Source organism: Tachysurus vachellii, chromosome 19 (assembly GCF_030014155.1).
Source record: "Tachysurus vachellii isolate PV-2020 chromosome 19, HZAU_Pvac_v1, whole genome shotgun sequence".
Lineage (NCBI taxonomy): Eukaryota > Metazoa > Chordata > Actinopteri > Siluriformes > Bagridae > Tachysurus > Tachysurus vachellii.
Window position 1 is genome coordinate 6,645,661 of NC_083478.1, and position 23,938 is coordinate 6,669,598.

The window sequence follows — 23,938 nt, forward strand, 5'->3', positions numbered from 1 at the left end:
TGATGTAATTGTGTACTCTCATTCAGTGGTGTCAAGTTGTTCAAGTGTATCACTTCTATGTATTTGCAATTGATGTACATTTACAACATTTGGCAGACACCCTTATCCAGAATGACATATTTTATCTAATTATATACAACTGAGCAATTAAGGGTTAAGGGCCTTGCACAGGGGACCAACCTTCTAATCAGTAGTCAAATCTCAAAGGATTCATATAGGGATGAAAGTGTTAAAGTGTTGGACTACTGATCAGAAGGTCATGGGTTTGTACCCCAGGACCAAGCTGCCACTGCTGGGCCCCTGAGCAAGGCCCTTAACCCTCAATTGCTCAGTTGTAAGTCACTCTGGATAAGGGTGTCTGCTGTAGATGTAATTCATCTTAATTCACTCATTTACAATTAAAGTAAATATATTTTTGGTTCAGGAGCAAAATATCAGAGAATTATCAAATCCAAAAGAAAACAGCTAAAGGTCAAAGGAGATGTACTTGCCAGTGTTTGTGTTATTGCACCATTCAAAGTAATCTCTTTGTGTGGAAAAATTCCAGGAGATCAGCAATTATAGAAATACTCAAACCAACAATCATTCCAAGGTCGAAATCATGCCATCACATTTTCCCCTCATTCATTCTGCTGGTTAAAGCGAAGGTTACCCGAAGCTGATGGCCAGTGTCTCTATGAACTGCTGCTACATGATTGACTGATCAGATAACTGCATGAATGTGTAGACGTACAACTTTTCTTAATAAAGTGTATAGCGTGTAAATAATCTACAACAATGCAGTAATCCATGAAGTCTACCAGCTTGTTTTGGAATATTTGTGACTAAGCCAGGGGTTTTTCCAGGTTTTATGAAAACATACTGTCTAATTAGATCTTAAAAACACAAACAAAACCCCTGGAGATTCGGGTGCCATAATAAACGTATAGCGCTAATGGGCTCTCAGAAAAAAAGTAATTAACCTCTCAGCAGAGAATTTGCAAATGTATAGGGTTGTGAATGAGGACTTTATGAAGATCAGCATTTACATGATAGTTTGACTCTCTACCTAAAGTCAGACATAAGGTCAGTACCTGAAGAAATAAATATAAACACAAACATATATATATATATATATATATATATATATATATATATATATATATATATATATAGAGAGAGAGAGAGAGAGAGAGAGAGAGAGATTTGTGCAATATCATCCAATTTATAACACACAAAAAATTGCCAATTCAATTGTGACTTGATATATTTGACTTTTTTTTTTTGCATAAGGAGAAAAAAACAAGGAGCCTGAAACTTAATTCCATCAAATCATCCTTTATTTTGTTCATGAGCAAGCACCAACTTCACCAAAATTTGCCACTGAATGTAGAAAAGTGAATGAGCATGAAGGCAGCATTCAGCAATTCTCAACTTTTGTCACCTTCTGTTTAAAAGAGGAAAAAAAAAGAAATCTAATAGTGGACAATACCATTTGAAAGGTGTGATTCAGTAGTAGGCCTATAGTTTTCATATTACTTTCTGACACTCCAAAAACCATGAGATCAACACTCCTACACTCAAGCTCCTATTTCTGTCTTATAGGCTTGACGTGGACGTAAATGTACATTTATTCATGGGCAGAAAATGACAAACCTGCTCAGAAAAATCAAATCGTCCTGTCCGACTTGTAGATTAAACGTTCTGCTGGAACGACTGCCCCTTACAGTCATTTCCCTTCATTCAAACATGGAATGGTCTGCTTTCATCCAGTGATTAAACAAATAAACAGAGATAAGAAGTTGTATTAAATATAAAATGGCATATGAAAGAAAAAAAAAAAACAATTCTGGCAGATCGTGACACAATTTGTGCAAGAAATCTGTTACAGAGGTTAAAAGGATATTGGACTGGTTCTTGTGATTTTCATGCTGCCCTTTGTCTTGGGTAGGAAATCAGGCAAAACTTCAAAATGAGCTTTCACTATTCATACGTTGTTAATTTCATACGCACATAAACTGCCTAAAGAATTTCAATTATATACATCTCTTTAGAGGTGGATTTCCTCAAACATGATTTAGTACAATATTTATTCATGATACAGTATGGACCTATGTTGGCTACACATCAACATGAACACAGGACATCTATATGCAGGACAATTAAAACAATCATAGCTGATAAAAACTAGCTGTTGACCCCAATTACAACAAAAATCACTTTGCTATAGCTGTACAATCCTAATATAATTACAAAAGATGAACATGGCCACCAGTTAGCATGGTGTGGACGAGGGTCGTGTTAGTGATGTTCATGTGCAGTGAAGGGCGAAAGGCACTCCCGACTCCACTAAATAAATCGTGGACTGCAGCTCAGGAACCAGTTACCAGATTGTGATGCGAAAGACAAAGATTTCCAATTAAATGGGAGATTATCAGACACTCCGAAGCACTCTGAGCGCTCTCTACCTGTCCATACCGGCCAGTCACAAAAACAGAAACTAAACTGGACTCATCTTGACGGCAGTAGTATCAACAGAAGCATAAGAAAACTTTTGGATTTTTGCAGTAAATAAAAAGAAAAAAAAAATCGTCCATGCAAGCAATCGAAAAAACTATAATCTAAAAAAAAAGTAACACTTCACCCAAATCCTTTCTCTCTACCCATTAACGTTCTCCTTAGCTCAAATATTTAACATTCCTTTGCAAAACTTTTTAGCTTTGAGATCCACTGACCTTTGCACAGATGCAGGAAGGCAACAGACCGACTGCCAAAAGAGAAATAAAAGGGACGAATGACCTGCAGACGAGCCTGTAGAGGTCTAAAAAGCATTGTTTGGAGTATAGAGTTTACCAGAACACACCTCCATGTACAAGAATTCTTAACGGTGTACTGTTTTTTTTTTTTAGTTAGTTTTTTTTTTTTTTTTTTTAAGCATCAATGATTACCTCAAAACGTAATTCCTCAAGCATTCGTGTAAACGGATATTTCAATAAAATATTTTCGGAGACTGGAATGACCGAGCAGCAAGTGAACCACGCTAAGCCGAGCAGAATCATATAGCAAAGCATAAATATCCCAAATAAAACATTTCAGCAATTATAGGAGCATCTGAGTATTTTCATCCTATCAGAGCACTGCACGGACGTCATTACGCTCAAACCATCACCTAACTCCAGAGCCTCCGTTTATCCGAGTTACATCAGACTGGCTTGATCAGAAGCGGTTATGACAGAGTAGACAATGTTACAGGAATAAAGTACCACTACTACTCCAAGATGGCTTAAATGTAGAGTGTCTAAACTGTACAACATACAGTACCATTGAAACAAACGTATAATTATCACCTGAAAATGATCATTCACAGGGGTCCGAAGTATAAACCTCTGTCCAATAGAGGACTTCACAGAAATGAAAAAAAAAACAAAAAACAATGCCTCAAGTTTGTTAGCATTTGCACCTGTGCAAGCCGAGATTAGCCAATTTCACACCCGTCCACACTATTAAATAAAAAAAAGACTAATAATAAAAAAAAAAAAAAGGAACACACTTCCCACCTCCAATATAAGAAATAAAGACAAAATAAGCAATACAGAAACCTCAGCCTCTGTCATGGGTTTCTCTCTCTACAGCGCACAAGCACGATGGAAGAGCTTTGCCAAAAGTTTCTGATACATGCCAGAGCCTCTGCAACACAAAATACGTACTCTACAGCAGGTACTGCGACGCTTTACATACTGGACACCATGGTTTTCGTCATATTTACAAAATATCAAAAAGCAAGATTCTTCTACACGCATGACTTAAATTTTCATGCACTATAAAGAAGAGAAACAAACATGGACCAAGAAGAGCAAGAAGCATTATCGAAAGCAAAGAGGCAAAACTTCTCTTTTACAATTCAGGAGCAAACTAATTCCAAAGTTTTTGTGCAATAACCATAAAGCCATTCTCGGTTTTAAATGACGTAACATGTAAAACAAGGGAAATGGTGCAAGGCTATATTGTTACAGAGCTAAGAGGAAAACTCAAATCTAGGCCAGGTATCCCAGAAATAAAAAAATAGAGAGAATTAAAGAAATAAATTAAAAACGTAACTAGCATTCAGCTATTATGTGATCATTTTACTACACTGAACATCACCACTAATCTGACACCAGGGAAGCCTTGGCCAGTGGAAATTAAGCTGATTCCGCAACATCCGTCACCACAGACACTAGATAAATATGTATTTATAGGTGTGTGTATATATACATATGTGGATTTTGCTTCAAGGACCTTTCTGTTTTTTTTTTTTATTCATGGCTCTGTAGGTGGGGAATCTGGCAAGGAAAATTATGACTCCCCACTGGTGGAGAGGTGAGACAGTGAGTGAGTGGGTTTGTAGGTGGAGTGTGTGTGTGTGTGTTTATGTATGTGTGTATGTTATCTGAGCGGTGTGTGTGCTCGGCAGCGTTAGTAGGTCAGGGTGGAGTCATCCCACTCCAGCTGCTGCTGTCGGCTGGTGCCCTGCTGGTCCTCTGGCTCCGCTCCTTCCTCGTCCTCGCTGCTCTCCGACTCTGCGCTGGTGATGTCGTCTTCCTCCTCGCCATCCTCGCTCTCTTCTTCCTCATCCTCCTCCTCTTCGCTGCTGTGCTGATCCTCGTAAGTCTTCTCGGGACAGGAAGAGAAGGAACAGAACAATAAGGAGGGATATTATTTCTTTTTTTTGCATGATGCATAATGCATGAGCGATTTTCAGTGGGTTCATTTACGAACCTTCGCTGCTGTGTGCACAAGAATCGTGCTGAATGCTGCAGTAGCAGTCGACAGTAACTAGTACAAAATCTGCTGGTTGTATTCAATACCATTTATCCAGCCTGTCATTTGAGTGATACTTTTGTTTTTGTAAGTGTTGCCACAAACTGTTGCTGCTGCAAGAATACTGAGTGTTTCCATAACAACAGCCTGGCATGAGAGAGAAACACGTTCAGGCTTCATGCTGTTCTGGCTAATTAGCTGGAAATGTAAAAGTAGTGACAGCCGATGCTTCAGCTCTCACAGCCAGAAACGTCCGTAAAAGGAGTTCATTAGTATTAATCAGTTTTGTTTTCTAAGTTTAAACATTTGCAGTATTCATTAAAGCATACGTTTTTGTATGGCTATTAGCTGGCAGTGATTGTCATCTATAAATAATAATCTACTGCAGGTACGCAGGATAAATCGGATGTATCTACTTTCCCGTATACCTCCATAGGATTGACTGTGATGGTGAGGGCAGAGTCATCCCAGTCCATCTCGTTCTCTTTGCCGTTCTCCTGGTCTCTCATGGTGCGCTGGTGAGCGGCACGGATCCTGAACACTCCCAGAATAATCATAAACACCAGGAAGCTTACACACACCACGATGACGATTGTGGCAGCACTGGGGACAACTGTGAGCCAAGAGAGAGCACAAAGGAAGACACGTTGTGACACACTGTACTTCACGGCTTTCAGAGATCTGTGCCTACTGACCATAAAGAATTTTCATTCTAGAGTCTATCTGATATGCATGATCTCTCGAACCGCAGCATGAAAAATAGGCAAAGACGATCCTTTCCACATCCTATCCAACTGCCTTTAATATGTATACAAGCTCACATAAAAAAAAATTAAACGATTAAAACAATAAAACAAGAATATTATTTGTTTGAGTTTTGGATTAGCTGTAAAAAGAAATGAGTAAAAACATATAAACAATGTGAGTAACAGAGAAGCCTGTTAGCATTCTGAATGCCTGCTTGAAAGAGAAATATTGAACAGATGGAGGATTGGAGGAGTGCAGGATGCAGGGATGATAAAGCCATACCTGAAGCTTGATGTGTGTTGGCCAGGTTGTGTCCAGACAGGTCCACTGAGGCGTGTTTGACTTGGTTGATGAACTGAGGCTGATACATGGCATTATTAGCATGCTCAACTGGGTTAGCTGTGTGAATCACATTGACCTGCGCACACAGAACACACAAAGATAATATTATAGAGAACATTTTAGTCCAATCCAGATGTTTCCAGACATTGTAGGACATTCTGTTAAAAACATAGCAAAATGTTTATTTTTTCATAATCCAAACAGCCTGAAAAAGCAATACTGTGAATAAGAGTGTGTTTGGTTAATCGTACCTCGACCTTGAATTCATTGCTGATGTACCGGCCATTGAGCTCTGAGCAGACCAGCTTGAACTTCCTATCAAACAGAGCCTCAGGGTGCCAGTTCCTGTAACGGATAAGGTGTAGGACCTGCTCGTAGTTGGCCATGGTGTTTACACCTGAACCCAGACAAGAACAAATCAGTAGCTAGAAAACTAGAAATTAAAACCAGGCAGAAAAAAAAAGCTAAAGAATAATTCATATTGTAACCATTATTACAATCAGATATGATCAATTCAACAGGTTTTTTTTTTTTGTTTGTTTTTTTTAAACACGGAATAAACATTTTTTCTTTGAGAGAAACACACCAGTGATGACCATGCCCATGTTGGAGGAGCTAATCTCCAGGCCTCGCTGCTGAACCTGCGCCAAATCCACCTCCAGACTCTCATGATTTCCATCCAGATCTTCTCCAACTACGCTCACTTCACACGTGTCCAGGTTGTGCATGATCTCCTCAGAAACCACTGACTCTTGTACTGCCAAAGACGATTACATGTTAATATGATGACACGAGTTCACAATGTTAAGTGTAAATGTTTTTAAAAAAAGCAACCTTTTCCTATTGGATATTAACTAAGATAATTAGAAATATTTTGCAAGAAATAATAGATCATTACCACTGAAAATAATTAAGAAAAAAAAAATCAGAAACTTTAAGTCTCACAGAGAGGCATCAGTTATTTCCAGAACGTTGCTGTCTTTTTAATTCAGTGGTTATTACTCTTAGAATTAATTAGAAATCTCTTGAAATTGTTGCTTTAATTTGGCGTGTCCTCTAACACATATTACTTAATGTACATTCACTTCCTCTCAGCACTGATCTGGCAGATGGCACGGCTTTAATTCTGCCATAACTCTCTCCTAAAAAAAGCCCTAAAGCCTTTCAACCACTCTGCCACATTCAATCTTTGTTTCACTCTCTCTCTCTTTATTTTGTAACGATGGTAACGTACCCGTAGGCTCATCTTCTCCCTCAACCTCAGCTTCCACCTCACGTGTGATGGTGCTGACAACACGAAGTTCGGGGAACAGCGTCACACCCTCTGTGCTCTCGAACTCAGCAGCTCCGCGTGCAAAGTGGTCGATTCCGCTCAGGCTGATCTTTGGTTCCTCTGGCTGAAGGACCATCACATAGCCCTCTGCGTCAGGCACGGAGATGCACGTCTCCTCGTTAAAGCACCTGAACAGAACAGAACAGAACACCGTCACAATGGAAAAGATTAACCTGACCTGGCACTTCATACTGACATGATGTCCTTTATACACAGAAAAGGTCAAAGCATGAAAAGCACAAGAAAAAAAAAAGACTAATGAAGGAAATCAAGCTGTAAAAAGGTGTTTTGGAAATAACCGTTTTGTTTGTGATTTATATAAAACAAAATAACCGAGTTAAAAGAGGAAAGGCTGCAGAATACTGACTTGACGGTGGTGGTGACACGCAGGTGGCGTATTCCTGGTGTGGGGAACTGCCTGGAGTTCAGGTAGGAGATGTGCTGCATGACCTTCTCAAAGCTTTCAATATCATCTCCCTCCAGAGTGAGAGAAGACTGATTGGGGTTAAAGTCCACCTGCAGATAAGTAATGAGTCAGACTCACTGAATCACCACAGCCAATTCTTTAAAATAAATCTAATTTCACAGACATTTATTCATTCATCTCATAACTATTCACCTGAGAGAAAAAAACATCTCTGGCATTTAAGCTTGTGATGTTAAACGAAACCAGAATCTTATTTTCGTCAGATCCTATTTTTAGCTCTGTACTACATGGATACAGTAACAGTCACGTATAAATGTTCGCACCTTCACCGCAGAAGCTACCTCCTCTGGGAGCTGCACATCCAGACCTTCTTTACACGTGTACAGGCAGTCGATCACCTTCTTATTCTCCAGCTTCCCAGAGCGGATCATGAGGCCGGCCAAATTACCCCGGAAGTACTGGCTCATGTGTGCACTGCCACCTGGATAAACCAAGGAGATGGAGTGAAGGAATAAATTAATGAGAGGTAAAAAAAAAAAATGCATGCGTTCTTTTCATTTTAATCTCCAGGGGCTCAAGCATGCTCTGCCTTTTCATATACACAACAAAAATGATTCATGCAGGTTAGTACGGCCACATTGCTCTGCTGGACCACAGAGAGAGACGAATACAGGCCTGTAGCCTCATGCAGCTCTGCCCTTACATGTTCAGCATAATTACTGTTAACCATGAAGATAAGGCTATGAAAAATGAATGAAAATGAGCATGAAAATGGGTGAAATAAAACATAAAAAAGCTTTGCTACGCTAAATCACGTTTGTCCGTTATCTTTCGCTCATGCTCTTGCATCCATTACAGGTGCGTTTAAAGGAGACTGTGAGCTGAGCGCTCTGTAACATTAGGATCACTCAGCAAGACAGCAGAGTTAAGACCTGCCCATGTGCTGTTGGCACAAACGACACTGCAACACACAGCAGGTGATGCTGCACAACACTGTGTCTAGGAGAAATACAAAACACTCTACATGCAAACTGTCTATAATTTCAACGCGTCTTCTGAGCTGCGGGAAAATGAAAATGCTTGGCTGGTAGATAAAAGGAAATAAAGAAAGAAAATGAATAGTAGATAAGAGCAGGCAGGATGTGTACCACAACATCTGGTCTGGATCGCTTCATGCTGGAAATGTTATGCAAATAGAAGCTGTGTGCATCCAATTCTCACACAGCTCAAGTCAAAGATTTTAAGCTGTGCAAGGATTGCATGTATGAGGTGTTAATTCATGAACAAACTCTGATATATGTGTGATTAGGGAAAGATTTAGGCAACCTGTCAAAGGCTCTGAGCCTGTCTCTGTGTCATTGTCATGTCCTGAGAGGTCTGTGGAGGTAAGACAAGAAGAGTGGGGAAAGACGATGCCTTGCTTTAGTCAGGAAAGGATCAATAGGGATTTTTTACAAGAGCATGCATTTTAACCACATTTAACTACATTAGTCCATGACTGCTAACATTTTATTTTGTTGTATTTTATTTTAGAAATTGCATCAATTTGGCAATAAGAAGCATATTAGTGAGATATGCTCTGAAGAACCTGTATGACATCTATGCTTTGTGGACATTTACTCCACTTTTATTTATACGCAGCAGCACAACAAAGGATATGAAAAGGTTTGACCTGTGAAAAACAGGATGAGTTATTTTGACAGTAGGAAAAAAAACGTCATAATGCCAGTGACTGTACCTTGCCAGCAGGCGCCAATAGTGAGCTGAGTTTCAATCTTGGAGGCGTGGAGAGGGTAATCCTCTGTGACCAGGAAGGGCTCGAAGGACGCTCCATCCACAAACAGAGTCACTGCAGGGAACTCGATGTTCAGCACATAGTGATGCCATTCTTTATCACAGACCTGCAGGCAAACAGCAGACCAAGTACATAAAAAAACACATCCATCCATCCATCCATCCATTTTTTGTTCCACTTATTCCACACACTGTCACCCAGGACCCCATCACAATAGGCTTGGGGCACAAAGCAGGGGACACGCACTCATTCACACATTACGGACAATTTCAGTGCCAATACAGTGCATTACTTTGGACTGGGGAAGATAACCCAAGTACCGGGAGAAACCCCCCACCCCCAACATTGAGAAAATCATGCAACAAAAATACACACACACACACAGGGTACAGGCAGAAATGAAACCCTGGTGATGCGAAGCAAACATACTAGTCACTAAGTAATATAACACATGAGCACAAATTTTATTTTTGCTCTACCGCCATGTCAGAACATTTTGAACCAAATCTAATCAAATTTACAAACTGCTCTGATGCTCTAGACTTCATGATCCATCTTATTCTGAAAATTGCTCACATTCCTCAGATGAGAATCCTTTCTAGGTAAAATATTCACTTCTAAAAAGGTTTCTGCGTTGATTTAAAAACTGCTAAGCTTAACTTTATGTAAATTCATAAGATTCTGCCTGGCAAATAATATTTAGATTTTCTGAACAGCTCATTCATCTTAAAATACCTTGTGGAAAAGCTGATAAATTTCACATTCTTTTATTATTATTATTATTATTATTTTTTTTTTTCAACATTTTCTCTCATATTTTTTACTCCTCTAGTATCAGCTGTATAAATCTGCATCCGTTTAAATACGTTTCCCTCGTACATGAAAGCTGACAGCGTGTGTGTATCGCATGCTAAACCTTCACCATTTGAATTAGTACACATTAACATGCTGAACAAAGAACCCCATTCATTATTAACTTGTAAAACTACAAATATGTATGTACATAAACACACAGGCATGTAGCAAAAATTAGCAGTTACTGAAAGCGCTTTTGTTTACTTACTTGATCGAGTTTCCAGTGGAACTCTGCTGGTTTGTAGTTCTCTGCTCCGCTCGGGTCCTGACGCAGGAGCAGCACCAGACGGCAGTTGTGCACATACAGAGAGTAGTGATGTCTGTTCATTTCTGAGGAAACACAGCAGCACATTCTCATGTTCTTAGAGCATTTATTTACATTTGTGAATACACTTTTTACACTGTTCCCACTTTTTTTTTATCTTTAGCCAATCATGATATTAACACCACCTTTTAACCCCTGTGTCGGTTGGTACTGAATGAACCTTTTTTGGATTATTTGTGAGCTTCTGTCTTGTGACAACAGGATGGAAGACATTCACAATGTCCTGTTTTCTCTCAGGTCATGGCACATCTGCTTCCAGTATACAAGGACATCTATTTGATGTAATCTCTGATACATAATCCCAATGCCAGCTGATAACATGGTCTAGCTTTACTCAGACATGGCACAAGGCCTTAAACCTATAGTGAATCTTCTGCTGCCAAACCTTCTGTTGCCAAATTGTGGGTTAGAGCTGTTAGTGACTTTGTGTATCACATTATGTACTTGTGTAAATTAAAGGGGTGAAGTCTAAGAACATCATACAATTCATCTAATCGCTAAAGTATACACCAGTCTCATAACAGTACATTATGCTGTTGTTACCCGTCTTATCAGAGTTGCACAAGATGGTTTCTTTCTCCCGGCCACCGGGTCCGTGTCTCATCCACACTGAGATGGTGAAAGGGTCCTTCAGACTTGTGCTCACCACACCGTCAGGAACCTTCACTGCCTGAGTGCCATTGAATTCAAAGACCTGGTCGCTGTCATGGCCGTTGTCAGTGGGCAGGCCTGCGGTCCAGTTGGCGGCGCTGGTGGGAGACGGCAGCAGCTCCACAGTGCCGGAACTGGCACCTGAGTGCAGCCGGAACATAGAGATTACCCACAGAGCACAACAGCATAGCTCAAATGTGCATGAAAAAGACAAGTATAAACATCATAAATATATTTCTAGACCTACAAAAACTGTAGACCAATATATATTGACTTCAAGCACTCACTCTCTCACTCATTTTCTACCGCTTATCCGAACTACCACGGGTCACGGGGAGCCTGTGCCTATCTCAGGCGTCATCGGGCATCAAGGCAGGATACACCCTGGACGGAGTGCCAACCCATCGCAGGGCACACACACACACTCTCATTCACTCACGCAATCACACACTACGGACAACTTTCCAGAGATGACAATCAACCTACCATGCATGTCTTTGGACCAGGGGAGGAAACCGGAGTACCCGGAGGAAACCCCAGAGGCACGGGGAGAACATGCAAACTCCACACACACAAGGCAGAGGTGGGAATCGAACCCCCAACCATGGAGGTGTGAGGTGAACGTGCTAACCACTAAGCCACCATGCCCCCTGACTTCAAGCATAATATCATAATTTCTGACATCTAGACTATTTTCTTAAGAAACAAGCTAATTGTTAATAATCTCACTGCGTTTAAATTAGCATTGACATCATGTTAGTTTTAGTAAAGTGACCTAGTGACGCCACTCTGTGCTTCGAAAACAAATTCTGTTTTATTATTTCATTTTATTGATTCGTTCTCTCAGCACTAGATCAAACAAACGCAATAATGTAGAGAGTTAGTATTTGTGGTTGTATTTATGTTGGCTTGAAAGAGTCAACATTCTGTTTTGTTTGAATCGGTGTTGTATTTGTGGGTGAGGGTACGTTAAGCTATGAAATATAATCTCATATATTACTGAATAACTCTTCATGTGTGTTTCAGATATGCTCATGTTTCTAAAAATAAAATATGTTGGCAAATAATCTTTTTCCGCTGACTTGATTTAAATAGCATCTGTTGATTAGTTGAAAGGTCACTTCTTAGATTCAGAAACATACAATACTAAATTGCACTATAGGCATATCCTAATTTCAAAGGAACGTGTTATTTAATGCCCTTTATATGTATATCTTTCCCCTTTTGGAAACTGGTGCACTGAAGTGTGTGTAGTGAGTCAGTTAGATCGCAGTCTTCAGGATCGTGAAATTATTATCAGGAAAGATTCAGAGTTGACTGACGGTGACAGCGATGTGAAAGCATAAGTGTTTCTTAAGTGTACACCATGTACAACTATTTTTATTTTATCAATCTAAACACAGAATAAATAAAATAGTGTGACTCAGACAGCATTAAGGAATTGCTGTGACTCACCACACAGGCGGTGCAGGGATTTCTCAGAGTATGTGTCTCGGTCGCAGCCTTTGCCGATGTGGTTGGTCTCCAGCTCAATGCTGGCCTGGATGGAGGTGATTGGCTCCTCGCAGGTTTCCAAACGAATGCTGGGGAACAGGGCCACACTTCCTGTGCCAGGCTCATACTCAATTCTCTTATTAAAGCCTTAGAAATAAGACACATATGTTAGGTTCCTTGAAAAAATAAAGCCTTTCTTATTTTTATGAGTAGGGAAGAGTTCAGGCTCAGACATAGACTACTTTTATACCTTGCCAGCTTGGTTTGCAGGTTGGTTTGACGTTGATTTTGACGAGGACGTCCTCTGATGCACGGTTCTTCCCGCAGTCGAAGGCGGTCACAGTCAACTTGTAGGCACGCTCCTTACTGTAGTTCAGCTTTTCAGTGTTCTTGATGTTGCCTGTTTTAACATTGAAAACTTAACAATGTGCCCTGAAAATGGTCTAAAAGCTGTTGATGCAAATTAGTCCAGGTTCACCTTCATCCAAAAAATTTAATAAAAAATAAAAATAATGCATTTCTGCTAAGGGCGATTCTGTGCTCTAAAAATAAGCTGGGTTTTTCTGGCCACACACATCCCGCACCTCCCTCATCTTACCGTCCTTGTCAATAGTAAAGGGTATATCAGGGGTGACGATCTCATAGCTGCAAATCTGACTGAACTGGAAGGAGCAGTCAGCATCCACTGCCTCAACCTTCAGGATGCTGTCGTATGCTTTGCCCTCGATGACCGTAGCCTTATATGACTTCTCCTTGAACACGGGTGAGTACTCATTCATGTCGTTCACTTGGATATGGACAGTTGCCCTGCAGGAGAACAAAGTGTCAATGCCAACTGGACTGCTGCCAGGATGAAGCAGGGCCACCAATGACGCAGATTTTACTGATAGATAATTGATAACCGATTGAGGCTGAGTAAAGAGGCAATGCTGAGTCACCATGTGCATCAGAGACAGACAGAGAGAGAGAGAGAGAGAGAGAGAGATCAGTGGTGGTTGAATCGGTTAATCGGGGTGGGTTCAAGCCCCAGCACAACCAAGCCCTTATCCCTTGCTGCTCCAGGGTGCTGTGTCAATGCTGACCCTGCTTTCTGACACCGACCTCCAAAGTTGGGATATGCGAAGAAAGAATTTTCCTGTGCTGTAATGTACATGTGGCAAAATAAAGGCTTCTATTCTATATATTTACAGTTTTTTTCTTAAACTTTTCTACTCACTTGTGAGATTTCTTCATGTTGGCTCCATCGGGTCCCTCTCCGCAGTCATAGGCCTGGATGGTGAACGTGTGCTCTTTCTGAAGTTCACAGTCCAGCTTGTCCTTGGCTCGGATCACTCCTTCGCCTGTGGACTTGTCCAACATCACCGCCTCGAACGGAACGTTCTGGCCATGTATACGGAAGCCGCAAATCTCCCCTGGACACATGGAGAAAAGGGCAAAACACAATGGCTCAGTCGAGACCTCCACTGAGACAAACAGCAAGTTCTGTACACCGTATAAAAAAATAAAAAATAAATGAATAAACTCATGGCAAAAACAAATCGCACACCACACTTAAATAATAAGAACAGCCAAAGTTGTTTTGGCAGCCAAAGGGATTGGTACTTTGGGGTCTGTGGAGGAAGCCAGAAGCACTGTAGAATGGGTGAGTATCTAGGAGGGGAAGGGAGGGTTGGGGGAGTTAAAAGGGTGAGGCTGAGTGTCTCGTCCAAGCCACTTGGTCACATTGCATCCAGTCATGCAGAAAGAAACCCAGAATGTCGACAGGCATTCCACAGGAACACTTGTTATAAAAGAAAAAAGGACAGAAAGAAAATGCAACAAAACAGTAAATCATTATTCGTTGGCCATTTTATCCCTACCGCATTCATATGTATAACAATAACCCTGCTTGCTGGTTTTACTAAAAACAAACGGAAAAGAAAACAAAGTTAAACAGTAACAAACAATAAACAATAACAGTTGATATCCTGATGACAAAGTATAACAAAAGTCCAGGTCCGTTTCAGAGATACCAGTCCAAGACCTTAAAATAAAAAAAAAGCACACAAAGAACTAAAGTAAAACAAAAGAAAAAACCCAGATTTCAAAAAAAAAAAAAGATTTCTTAGAGATAATTAAAAAAAACTCCTTTAATAATCACTAATAATGTAAAAGAAGTCTTCCTGTGCAATGTTGTCTCTCTCACAGCTTTTAAAAACTAAAAACGGAAAACATGATAAAAGTGAAAAGAATTGGTGAAACTAAAACCACTGGATGAGAGCAGGGTTTAGAAATATTGACTTGCGTGACATCCACATCAAACAGCACCGAATAACGTTTCAGATAAATTTGAAACAATAATTGTGTATGTCTAGGGCTGGGTGTCGTTTTAAAGTTTTCAAGTCTGATACTTCGGATTTGATACTGATTCCAAAACGAGATATATTTTTGGCTCCTTTGCTCTAATTATGTAGACATAATTTCATATAATTTAGCAGTCGCAACTTACATTTTATACAACTGACGGTCAAGGGCCTTGCTCAGGGGCCCAGCAGTAGCAACTTGGTGAACCTAGGATTGAGCTCACAATCTTCTGACTGGGAGACTTACACCTTAACCACTAGGCTACCACATCACCTACAAGCACACAGCTAGTTAGCCTAAAACTTCAACAGTTGACATACCTCCCTCATCTCAACTGACCTGCATGGCTTTTCTGCCCTTTTCCTATGGAGGACCAGATTATATTAAGAAGAACCGGCCCTAGCACATCATACACTTAAGTTTCTTTCGTTTCGTTTTTTTTTTTTTTTTTTATATCCATGGGATGTTTCCATTGCACAAATATATGTAGTGGAACGAGATTCTTTAGACTATAAAATTGTTCTTTATGGGGTTCTTTTAAGAACCATTTAATGACAGATACGTCAAGGAACCAGAAATATTTCTTCTACGGCATCTTTACTTTTAATAGTGTAGCAATCACCTTGTTTTTCAAACCCTTGGAAAATAAAGCACTATGAATACATAGGGTTCATGGTCGTGGTGAATGATAGCTAATCTAGATAGCTAATCCATGCTAATTTAAGTGCGAACCACTGAATCCCAACATCACTGCACACTGAAAATCCTTATAGAAGCTACGTTTCTCTTCCTAAAGTTAGCAAAGCCGATCAATTAAACTCTATTCAATTTCCTCACTGAAAACTTCAGTGGTCTTTTAGTTTTGTATATTCGGTAGCCAGCCCTTAGTACATCACACAAAATACCTTCAGAAATACATCTAACAATCCAGAAATGAATCGGAGATGTTCTGTCGAATTGTGTATTTCTTTCCTTAATTTTAACACCATCAAGTGCTGCTAGGATCTGTAAGCTACAGTGGATGTCTCATGCATTTATATTTCTACAGTCAGGGAACCCCAAAGAAAGTTTTCATCCAGTTGATATATTTGTCTTACCAAATAATTTGAAGGTGAGGGGAAAAAAAAGTAAACCAAACTATTAAAGAGAAGTGGCATTATAGAGCATGGCAGGCGTTTCTGTGTGAAGCGCAGATGCTTTTTTTGTGTTAGTGGGTTAATAAAACAATAGAATACAAAATGAAACAAAATGGTAGAAAGGCAGGAGAAAGAGCCTCTCATCACCTTCTTTGGTGAAGGTCACTTCAAAACTTTCTACAAGAAGGAAGAGAAGATAAAGCTGAGTCAGTCAGAGAAAGGAAGAGATTCCAAAGATTACACAGAAAGAAGGGCAGGAAGGGCACAGAGCATCACATTTGTATATACAAAGCTTTTGAAACATTTTTTTATTTTATCGACTCTAAGCTTTTAGTTCTTGCAAGATGCAGATTTCATGCCCTGATATGACATGTACGTGTACAAATTTACAGAGAAAGAAAAAAAAATTTTTTAAAGACAGTGTAAAATAAAAGTATATTTTAAGACGAATTTTCTATCCAAAGTTGCAGTGCAGAGCAAAGGACACAGGAGCAGCTTTGCACTTCTTTAGCCATACCAATTCAGGTAAAAGACCGATATGATATAAAAAAAATAAATTAATTAGACTACCAAGAGCCACCTTGCTATGGACCACTGTGGTTTATTTGACTTTCTGCTCTGGAGTGACACAGGGAACAACTCTGATGCCTTTATAGTTCATAAGAACTTGCTGTCGATGATTCACAAGCAATATTGGAAACTGACAGAGCTTTGGCTGTGATATTGTTCAATATTGCACCCTATTGACAGCAGGCTAAAAGCCTAGCCTGGTCCTGTGACTGCGGTGCACATCAATACTCGATCCTCGTTGATTTCACCCCAGCTCAGCACTTGTCATTGTGACATCTACCTGACTAGTATGTAAACACAGACTGACGAAAGATAAATCTCTAAAGGGTGTTTTTATTTCCTCACTTACGAAGGAATGCCATGGCAAATTTTAATATTCTGACCGATCACCATTATCCTGTGGTGAACCGTGTATTGATGGGCGTGGTCTCTTCCAGGATGACTCCACCCCCATTCACAGAGGTTTGAGATCGTAAAATCGTTTTTACAGTCAAGGTGTCTCAAGGTTTAGAAGTGACCTTCAAGATCTCCATCACCATCGTTAAAACACTTACCGAGGGAACATCTATTGGAGGAACAGTGATCATCTCTCCAGTATAATTCCAGGTACTGTGTTATGTTAGAATGGATCATAAGGAGACAGTGGATGTGCAAGGGGACATGTGCATTTAAAATTATTGTTTTTTTTTAATGCCATTTAAGTGTCAAAGGCTATTTTTATGGCAAGATCAAGATTGTTAAGACCTGACATTCTATAAATTCTTACCAATAAAAATAATCACATATCTTTTTAACATTACCAGCTATTTAAAGATCCTTCACTTTAATATTCACTAAGCATTCTAGGATGTTCCCTGGTGGGACATGAGGAACATTTTAAACAAAACCAAACCCAGTTCTTAAATGGAGCATTGATTAGTTTAGAATAAATGAAATGGGTGTTGAATTGTTGACATTATTTATGTGACATTCATGCATTATAATGACTGAATTATAGATTATTTGCTCCTGTACTGTAAAGCAGGTAAATATGCACACACAGGAAACCTGCACTAGACAAACACATCAGCTAGTGAAGCCTACACCAGACTTCCATGCATTTTCCTACCTTTTTTTTTTTTAGATTACAGCTCAGATGGACTGTCCATCTGTAAAAACCCATCGAGGCTTACAGCAGAACACAACACTTGAGAGAATGTGCACATTCTCGTGGCACAGTACTTAAAGACGACTACAGCTGCTAGACTGTTAGAAGCCTGAGATAACTCAAAAGCCTGGCATTTGGAGAGCTTGGAGGGAAAACAGAGCATTCTGTGCTTAAAGAGCTCTGAAATGAGGCCAAAGTAAATCTCACAGTGATTAGAAGAGGCGTAAGCTAAAGCTAGCGCTGTCCATCGTTTTTCTCTATACCTCAGAAGCAAACAGCAACGATCATTAAGGTAGAAAAAAGCTACCGGTCACTGACAAAAACATAACTCAATACATAAAGCAAAGATTATTCATCAGAGATTTAAAAAGGCTGGTATTGTATTGCAGCTGCTTCTATTGTTTTGAGTAAAATAATCTCGTTAACCTGTGAGCAAAATGCTATTGAACGCGTGTGGAAAACGAATAACCGGCAAGTTACAGCTGCTCTTGATGATTAGGGTTTAATATTGCAGGTCTGATGCAATAACAACAAAATTAAAATCTAGTTTCATCTTGTAGGCATTTTACAAGGCCGCACAAACACACAGAAAACGCTCTCTAAGTAAAGATCCAATAATGCGATAAAAGCCTTATACATTTTTCCAGAGGTTTAAAAAACACTCCAAACAATCTCCTCAAACATTTAACCTTCAAATTTGTTTCCTGTCGACTGACTGAAACTCACTAGATTATCACACAACAAATATTCATGTGATTTATAAACATTTATGTGCATTTATTAAGATATCTTTTGTTTTAATGTGAAGCCTTGAGCCGCTACAGACAGAGAGAATAACATCTATGCATCACTATCAAGCCAGCTGAAAGATCAGAGATGTTATGACTAGACGGAGAATGTGCAGACATGACAACGATGCGAGAAGTCTCCCGTTACCTGCATAACGCAATGGGGCGTCTTTATCCAGAGCTATCAGTGGAGGATCCAGCAGAACTTTGTCGTCGTTTTCGGTCACGATGCCGTGATACGTCGTCTCAATCCATGGCTTATGTTTGTTGACTGTAAAGAAAAAAAGAAGAGTCGTAAGAGATAGACACATGGACACATAAGACATGAACTGATTATTGATCTACCTTATGATACTGACAGATTTTAAGGTATTTAATGTGTTTAATGCAGCCAAAAGTGTAAATTTTATAAAAATATAAAAAAGCAAGTAAGAGCAAAAAAAAAAATTTCTAATATTTTTACCTTTTTTTTACCACACTATCATTTACAATGTGTTTGGTATTTAGCTATGTGCTATAAATAAATAAATAAATAAATAAATAAAAGTATTTATATTACTTTATTTCGTATTTTAAAGTAAAAACATTTTTTCTAAGAATAAATGAAAATAATTTTTTAAATCTTGTTTATATGTTATTTTTATACTATTTTCGTAGGTTTACCTTATGTTCATGAACCTGTTAGTTATTGAAAGAATGACAGGTGTGAGGTGGGACAGAAATTGTCCAAAAAAGCCTGATCAAAAGTCATTTCCTGATCAAAAAACATAAAAAAATTAAAGCATCATCATTATTATTATTATTATTATTATTATTATTATTATTATTATTATTATTAACAATATAGCCTATAGCTTGTCTTTTTTCCTTTTTATATATGAATACTTGTAATTACTAGATAAAAAACTCAAATTCTATTTCCATTTCTTCATTATAGTAAAAGTAATGTAAAAAAGATTTATGAATATTAGCTTATATTACAATCTGTTTAAAGTTCTGCCTCATGAGTTTTGTATCCGTGTTCCTTCCTAAATCGAGTGATTGCCATCTATAAAGGATTAGTAATGAGTGAATGTAATTGACTGCCCAGACTTTGTCTCATTACATTAAAAAAGTTCCCTCGTAACCATGTCTTTGATACAGTAACCCAGAAAATATTTTTAAGAAGTATTCACAGCAGCAAGAACAGATTAATTAGGTCTTGTGCAAAATGAGGCAAGAAAATCTATGGCTCCTGACCTGGCTTTTATTCTGTTCAGATCTAGTTGGTTGTTGCAAATTCATGTGCTTTTATGTTATCGTGAGAGTGTGCTGGATATAGAGAGATATAATATAAAGCATATCCAACCAACTCATTAATGTTGCCAGAAACCAGACAGCCAGGCAGGGACGTGTTTTGGCTGTACTTGTTGCCGAAAGTGCTGTCACGACAGAGACGGGACACACAGAGCCGAGAGGGAGGTGATGGGCACGTCGCTCGCTTCTACAGATAATGGCCGTTCATGCCTGAATGTGAATGCCTCAGCAGCTCCTGAGAAAAATGCAAAGCCTTCAGAATGCTGAGCCAAATGCACACAGGCAATACTAACAGCAGGAGAGTGGCAGGAAACAGGAGGATGCTGAGAAACAGGGGGATCTCTACACACAACTGGCCAGCATGGTGTTAAATACAACTCAATGTGGAGTTACAGCCAAAGCTAAATGGATGTACAACTTGATAGCAGCAACTGCACCAAAAAGATCATGTTGATTCTCCTGAAACCAGAATATTTCCAATGCACTCATAATTAAGTACAAAATAGTTTGTTCCACCATTTCCATATTTTGTACTTCATAATCTGATACATTTTTCCCTTTAAATTTAGCATAGCATAACATAACATAACTTAGGCCGTTTTTGCTGCTGCACCGTTTCATCTTACCCCTTATCAGTGTAAAATGTGTCATGAATAATTAGACCAGACCAAATCTCAAGCCTAAAAAAAGACCCCAAAAGTTCACACAGTGTAAAATCTCCTTGACTAATCATGGTCAAATCTATCCAACACATCCTTGGGATATATAGCTATATCTATTAAGTCTACATATGGAATGGTGACATGGCCAGCAGGGGATAGAATTTGTGCAGCTGCTATCACCAGCATGCATGAGCAGATTCTGGTGATTTATGAGCCAAACTAATCCTTTGAGCTTTATAGGTAACGTTGAGGACACAACAGACACAGTGGTCTCTGCGACATTAATGAGAGGAAATAACCTAAAATGCAAAAATAAATTATAATATAGAAAGTAATAAATCAGACAAACTTTGTTCACAGCAAAGACCTCTAATGTACGTACAGGTTCAACCACAATAAATCATATATTAATACCAGCATAAAAAGATTTAAAGATCCATAGGAATAAAGTACAAGTCCAACATAGTTCTGACTGCGGAGATTAAGAGCTTTTTTGTCAGTTGTGATCAGTCACATAAATCGTCTTAACTGCAAAGCTCTCTCTCTGAGGAGTCTCACGCTGCAGTCGGTTGTGATTGGACAAGTGGACAGATCAGTCGGATAACCTATTATCCAAATTGTCTTAAATGACAATAGGTACAGTTTTGTGACTGGCTCGGTTTAATGCATCTCTGAAGACCTCACAAATAAAGAAGTAAAGTTCTAAGCTAAGGTATGCTAAGGTAAATGCTAAGGCAAAACGTAAACATCTAAAACTGTTTAGATTTTTTTATAAAATATTTTACAAAAAAAAAAAAAAATGAGTTTGTCTTAAAGTCAAGAAGATTCAAGTGTTACTGAGGGATGGACTAAGTTCATTCCCAGGCTTTTAAGATATATTTCTGTGCTGGTCTATCTGACCCAAACATGCTCATGAAGAAAGCTCACAGAAATTAGGCCTCCTAAATGTACAGCAGCAAGAGATTTACTAGAAGGTGGAGAAGTCTTGTTTCTGCCAGGATGAAACAACTTGCTCCACACCTTCTACACCTTGTCATAGTTTCTGAACTCCTTAAAACTGCTTTTTTGTTGATTTTATGTTTCACGTTAGTTACATAGTTTGTTTTTTGTTTTGCTTACATCTTGTTTGCTTTATTTTCTTACCACGATTAGGAAAAATATATGGATAGTTATCATAATAAGAGCATGTGTTACCGTTGTATATAATCGAATCAAGTTTATTAGGTTGATGAAACAAGCCGTGTTCCACGTGCTGGGTTTATTAAAGGTTAATAATGTTTCAATGAGCTTTTCATTTCACTAGTGCAGAGCAACATTGCCTCGATTTTAAACACATGCATCCAGAAGAACGAACAAGATTAAGTTTCTAAAAAAACTGCTAAATAAATGTCTGTCATTAAGTTTCATCATAAGCACAAAAACATTTTTAAAGCAAAGAATGCAAGAATTTGGTCAATGAAACTAAATAAAAAAATAATTTCGCTTTATTAAATATTAAATGATATGGAGCTTTTATGTATTGAGATTTTCTTTATTCAGGTTCAGACCTGAATTTTTACCTTGTAGTTTTTGATGATTTACATCAATCGAAGTTAAGTAAAGCTATTCTCAGTAGGAGCTGATAAGGTGGCACAAGACCAATTGTCAGAAACCAACAATCTGCCAATCTGTCCTCTATCAGGGCAGCTATTAACCACAGTTTACCCCAGAGGTCAGTGTAAATGAGCTACTTTAAGCTGCTCTATGAAACGTCCATTTACGTAAGCGTGAATACGTGGGTGCCTGAAGGCGCTCTGATGTGGTGGAAAATATTTTCAAGATCGCTGCTGTTGTTGCCCATACAGCGATGTGGTATGGCACTGTGCCAACATCACCCACTTGTTCACTCTACATAGAGAAATATCTGAGCATGTGCTATTACCATCGCTATAAAGCCCACTGACCTACAGCCACACGAGACAAGCCCCCACAGGAGCATAAACACACTGAGCACTTGACAACTCATAAACAGACCACAATAGAAGACATGATGAAATACTCAAATGGCATTCTTCTCTGCTCTTCTCGATAGACGAGTAGACCGCATTAAGAACATCTGACTGTCATGAAATTCGAACTACAAGGCTGTATAAATAATGGAGCAGTAAAAAAACACAGCTGTGTGTCCCACTGTGCAAGCAGAAGAAAGAAAGATTACAGCAAATCTTTCATTAAATTCGCTCTGATTGCTCACACATCCATAGAAGATGTGAAGCTTGATTAAGCAGTTGAGATTCACACTCTAATGTTTTCATCTTGACCTTCGCAGTCAAGCACAATTAGAGTGCTCAACACCCTGATGGTTTTATTTAGTAGAACACACGGTCTGACATGCTTCCTGTTCAGTTTGCTTAACTTAGTAAAAGTCTAATACACTACGCTACGCTAAGTGCTATATTATATTATCACTTCTGATCGTACATCACAGCCAAAAGGGTTAATGTATTTAAAGAAAGTGTTTTGCATAAAATATTACTTCCATCATCCATGAATACGTTTATTATTTTACATTTTTACCCATTATAATTTTATTTTGTATGCCTAAAATAGCCATAAAATAAACATGAAAGACTCTATAGAGGAAAAAGTATTTCAGACGCATGGCCTTGCTGTGACCTTGGTCCAGATTCTATGGATTCCTAAATCAAATTCATTCATCTGATAGATCCTGACAGATAGACCCTGAGTCAGTGGCAGATGCAAAAGCATCTATTTAACATTTATTATAAAAAAGAATAAAAAAATAAAATAAACCTGTAACAGGGACTGAAAATAGAGTTAGAAATGTATTGACATTCGACAGTACACAATTCCCAAATATCAGGAACTGTACTTTCACTTTCTTTCTAAATTTAATTCCAATGCTGCTTTATCATCCAACCTTAAAAAACAACAAATAAAACAGTAATAGTTACATATACTGTTTGTTTCAAAGACATAAATGATTCCTTTTGATTCAAATGAGTCATAATCATTTCCTTTCCAAGACATCATCAGTGTTTTCGCCCCCTCTGTAGTTTAATTTCCAGATTGCCTTCAATGCATGTTAAATATACAAAATCACCCCACTTATTCCTCATCAAATCTTCATGGAGCCTGCAGACAGAAATTAACAGTTAATGATGGGGTACGGAGACACGCATGGCTGGGAGCGGTCTTTGGCTGTGCAACAATATTGAGCACAAAGTCATAGACTGAAAGTAGAGGGC

General features: G+C 38.8%; 1 protein-coding gene across 2 annotated transcripts in view; it reads right to left on the bottom strand.

Annotated features, from left to right (window-relative positions):
* Window positions 1-1,297: 1,297 nt before the first annotated feature.
* Window positions 1,298-23,938, bottom strand: part of clstn1 (calsyntenin 1) — a 32,459-nt gene continuing 9,818 nt past the window's right edge. The window contains exons 2-18 of one of the 2 annotated variants that reach the window (XM_060893575.1): window positions 18,881-19,003; window positions 13,965-14,160; window positions 13,347-13,555; window positions 12,999-13,148; window positions 12,710-12,895; window positions 11,147-11,395; window positions 10,487-10,608; window positions 9,367-9,529; window positions 8,955-9,005; window positions 7,952-8,109; window positions 7,569-7,717; window positions 7,103-7,329; window positions 6,455-6,625; window positions 6,120-6,265; window positions 5,809-5,944; window positions 5,208-5,392; window positions 1,298-4,629 (exon numbers count right to left, since the gene is read on the bottom strand). In XM_060893575.1, the coding sequence (XP_060749558.1) occupies window positions 4,435-4,629; window positions 5,208-5,392; window positions 5,809-5,944; window positions 6,120-6,265; window positions 6,455-6,625; window positions 7,103-7,329; window positions 7,569-7,717; window positions 7,952-8,109; window positions 8,955-9,005; window positions 9,367-9,529; window positions 10,487-10,608; window positions 11,147-11,395; window positions 12,710-12,895; window positions 12,999-13,148; window positions 13,347-13,555; window positions 13,965-14,160; window positions 18,881-19,003 (2,816 nt within the window). In that variant the 3' untranslated portion in view covers window positions 1,298-4,434. The remainder of the gene's footprint in view (window positions 4,630-5,207; window positions 5,393-5,808; window positions 5,945-6,119; window positions 6,266-6,454; window positions 6,626-7,102; window positions 7,330-7,568; window positions 7,718-7,951; window positions 8,110-8,954; window positions 9,006-9,366; window positions 9,530-10,486; window positions 10,609-11,146; window positions 11,396-12,709; window positions 12,896-12,998; window positions 13,149-13,346; window positions 13,556-13,964; window positions 14,161-18,880; window positions 19,004-23,938) is intronic. The other variant, XM_060893577.1, reaches the window with a different exon arrangement.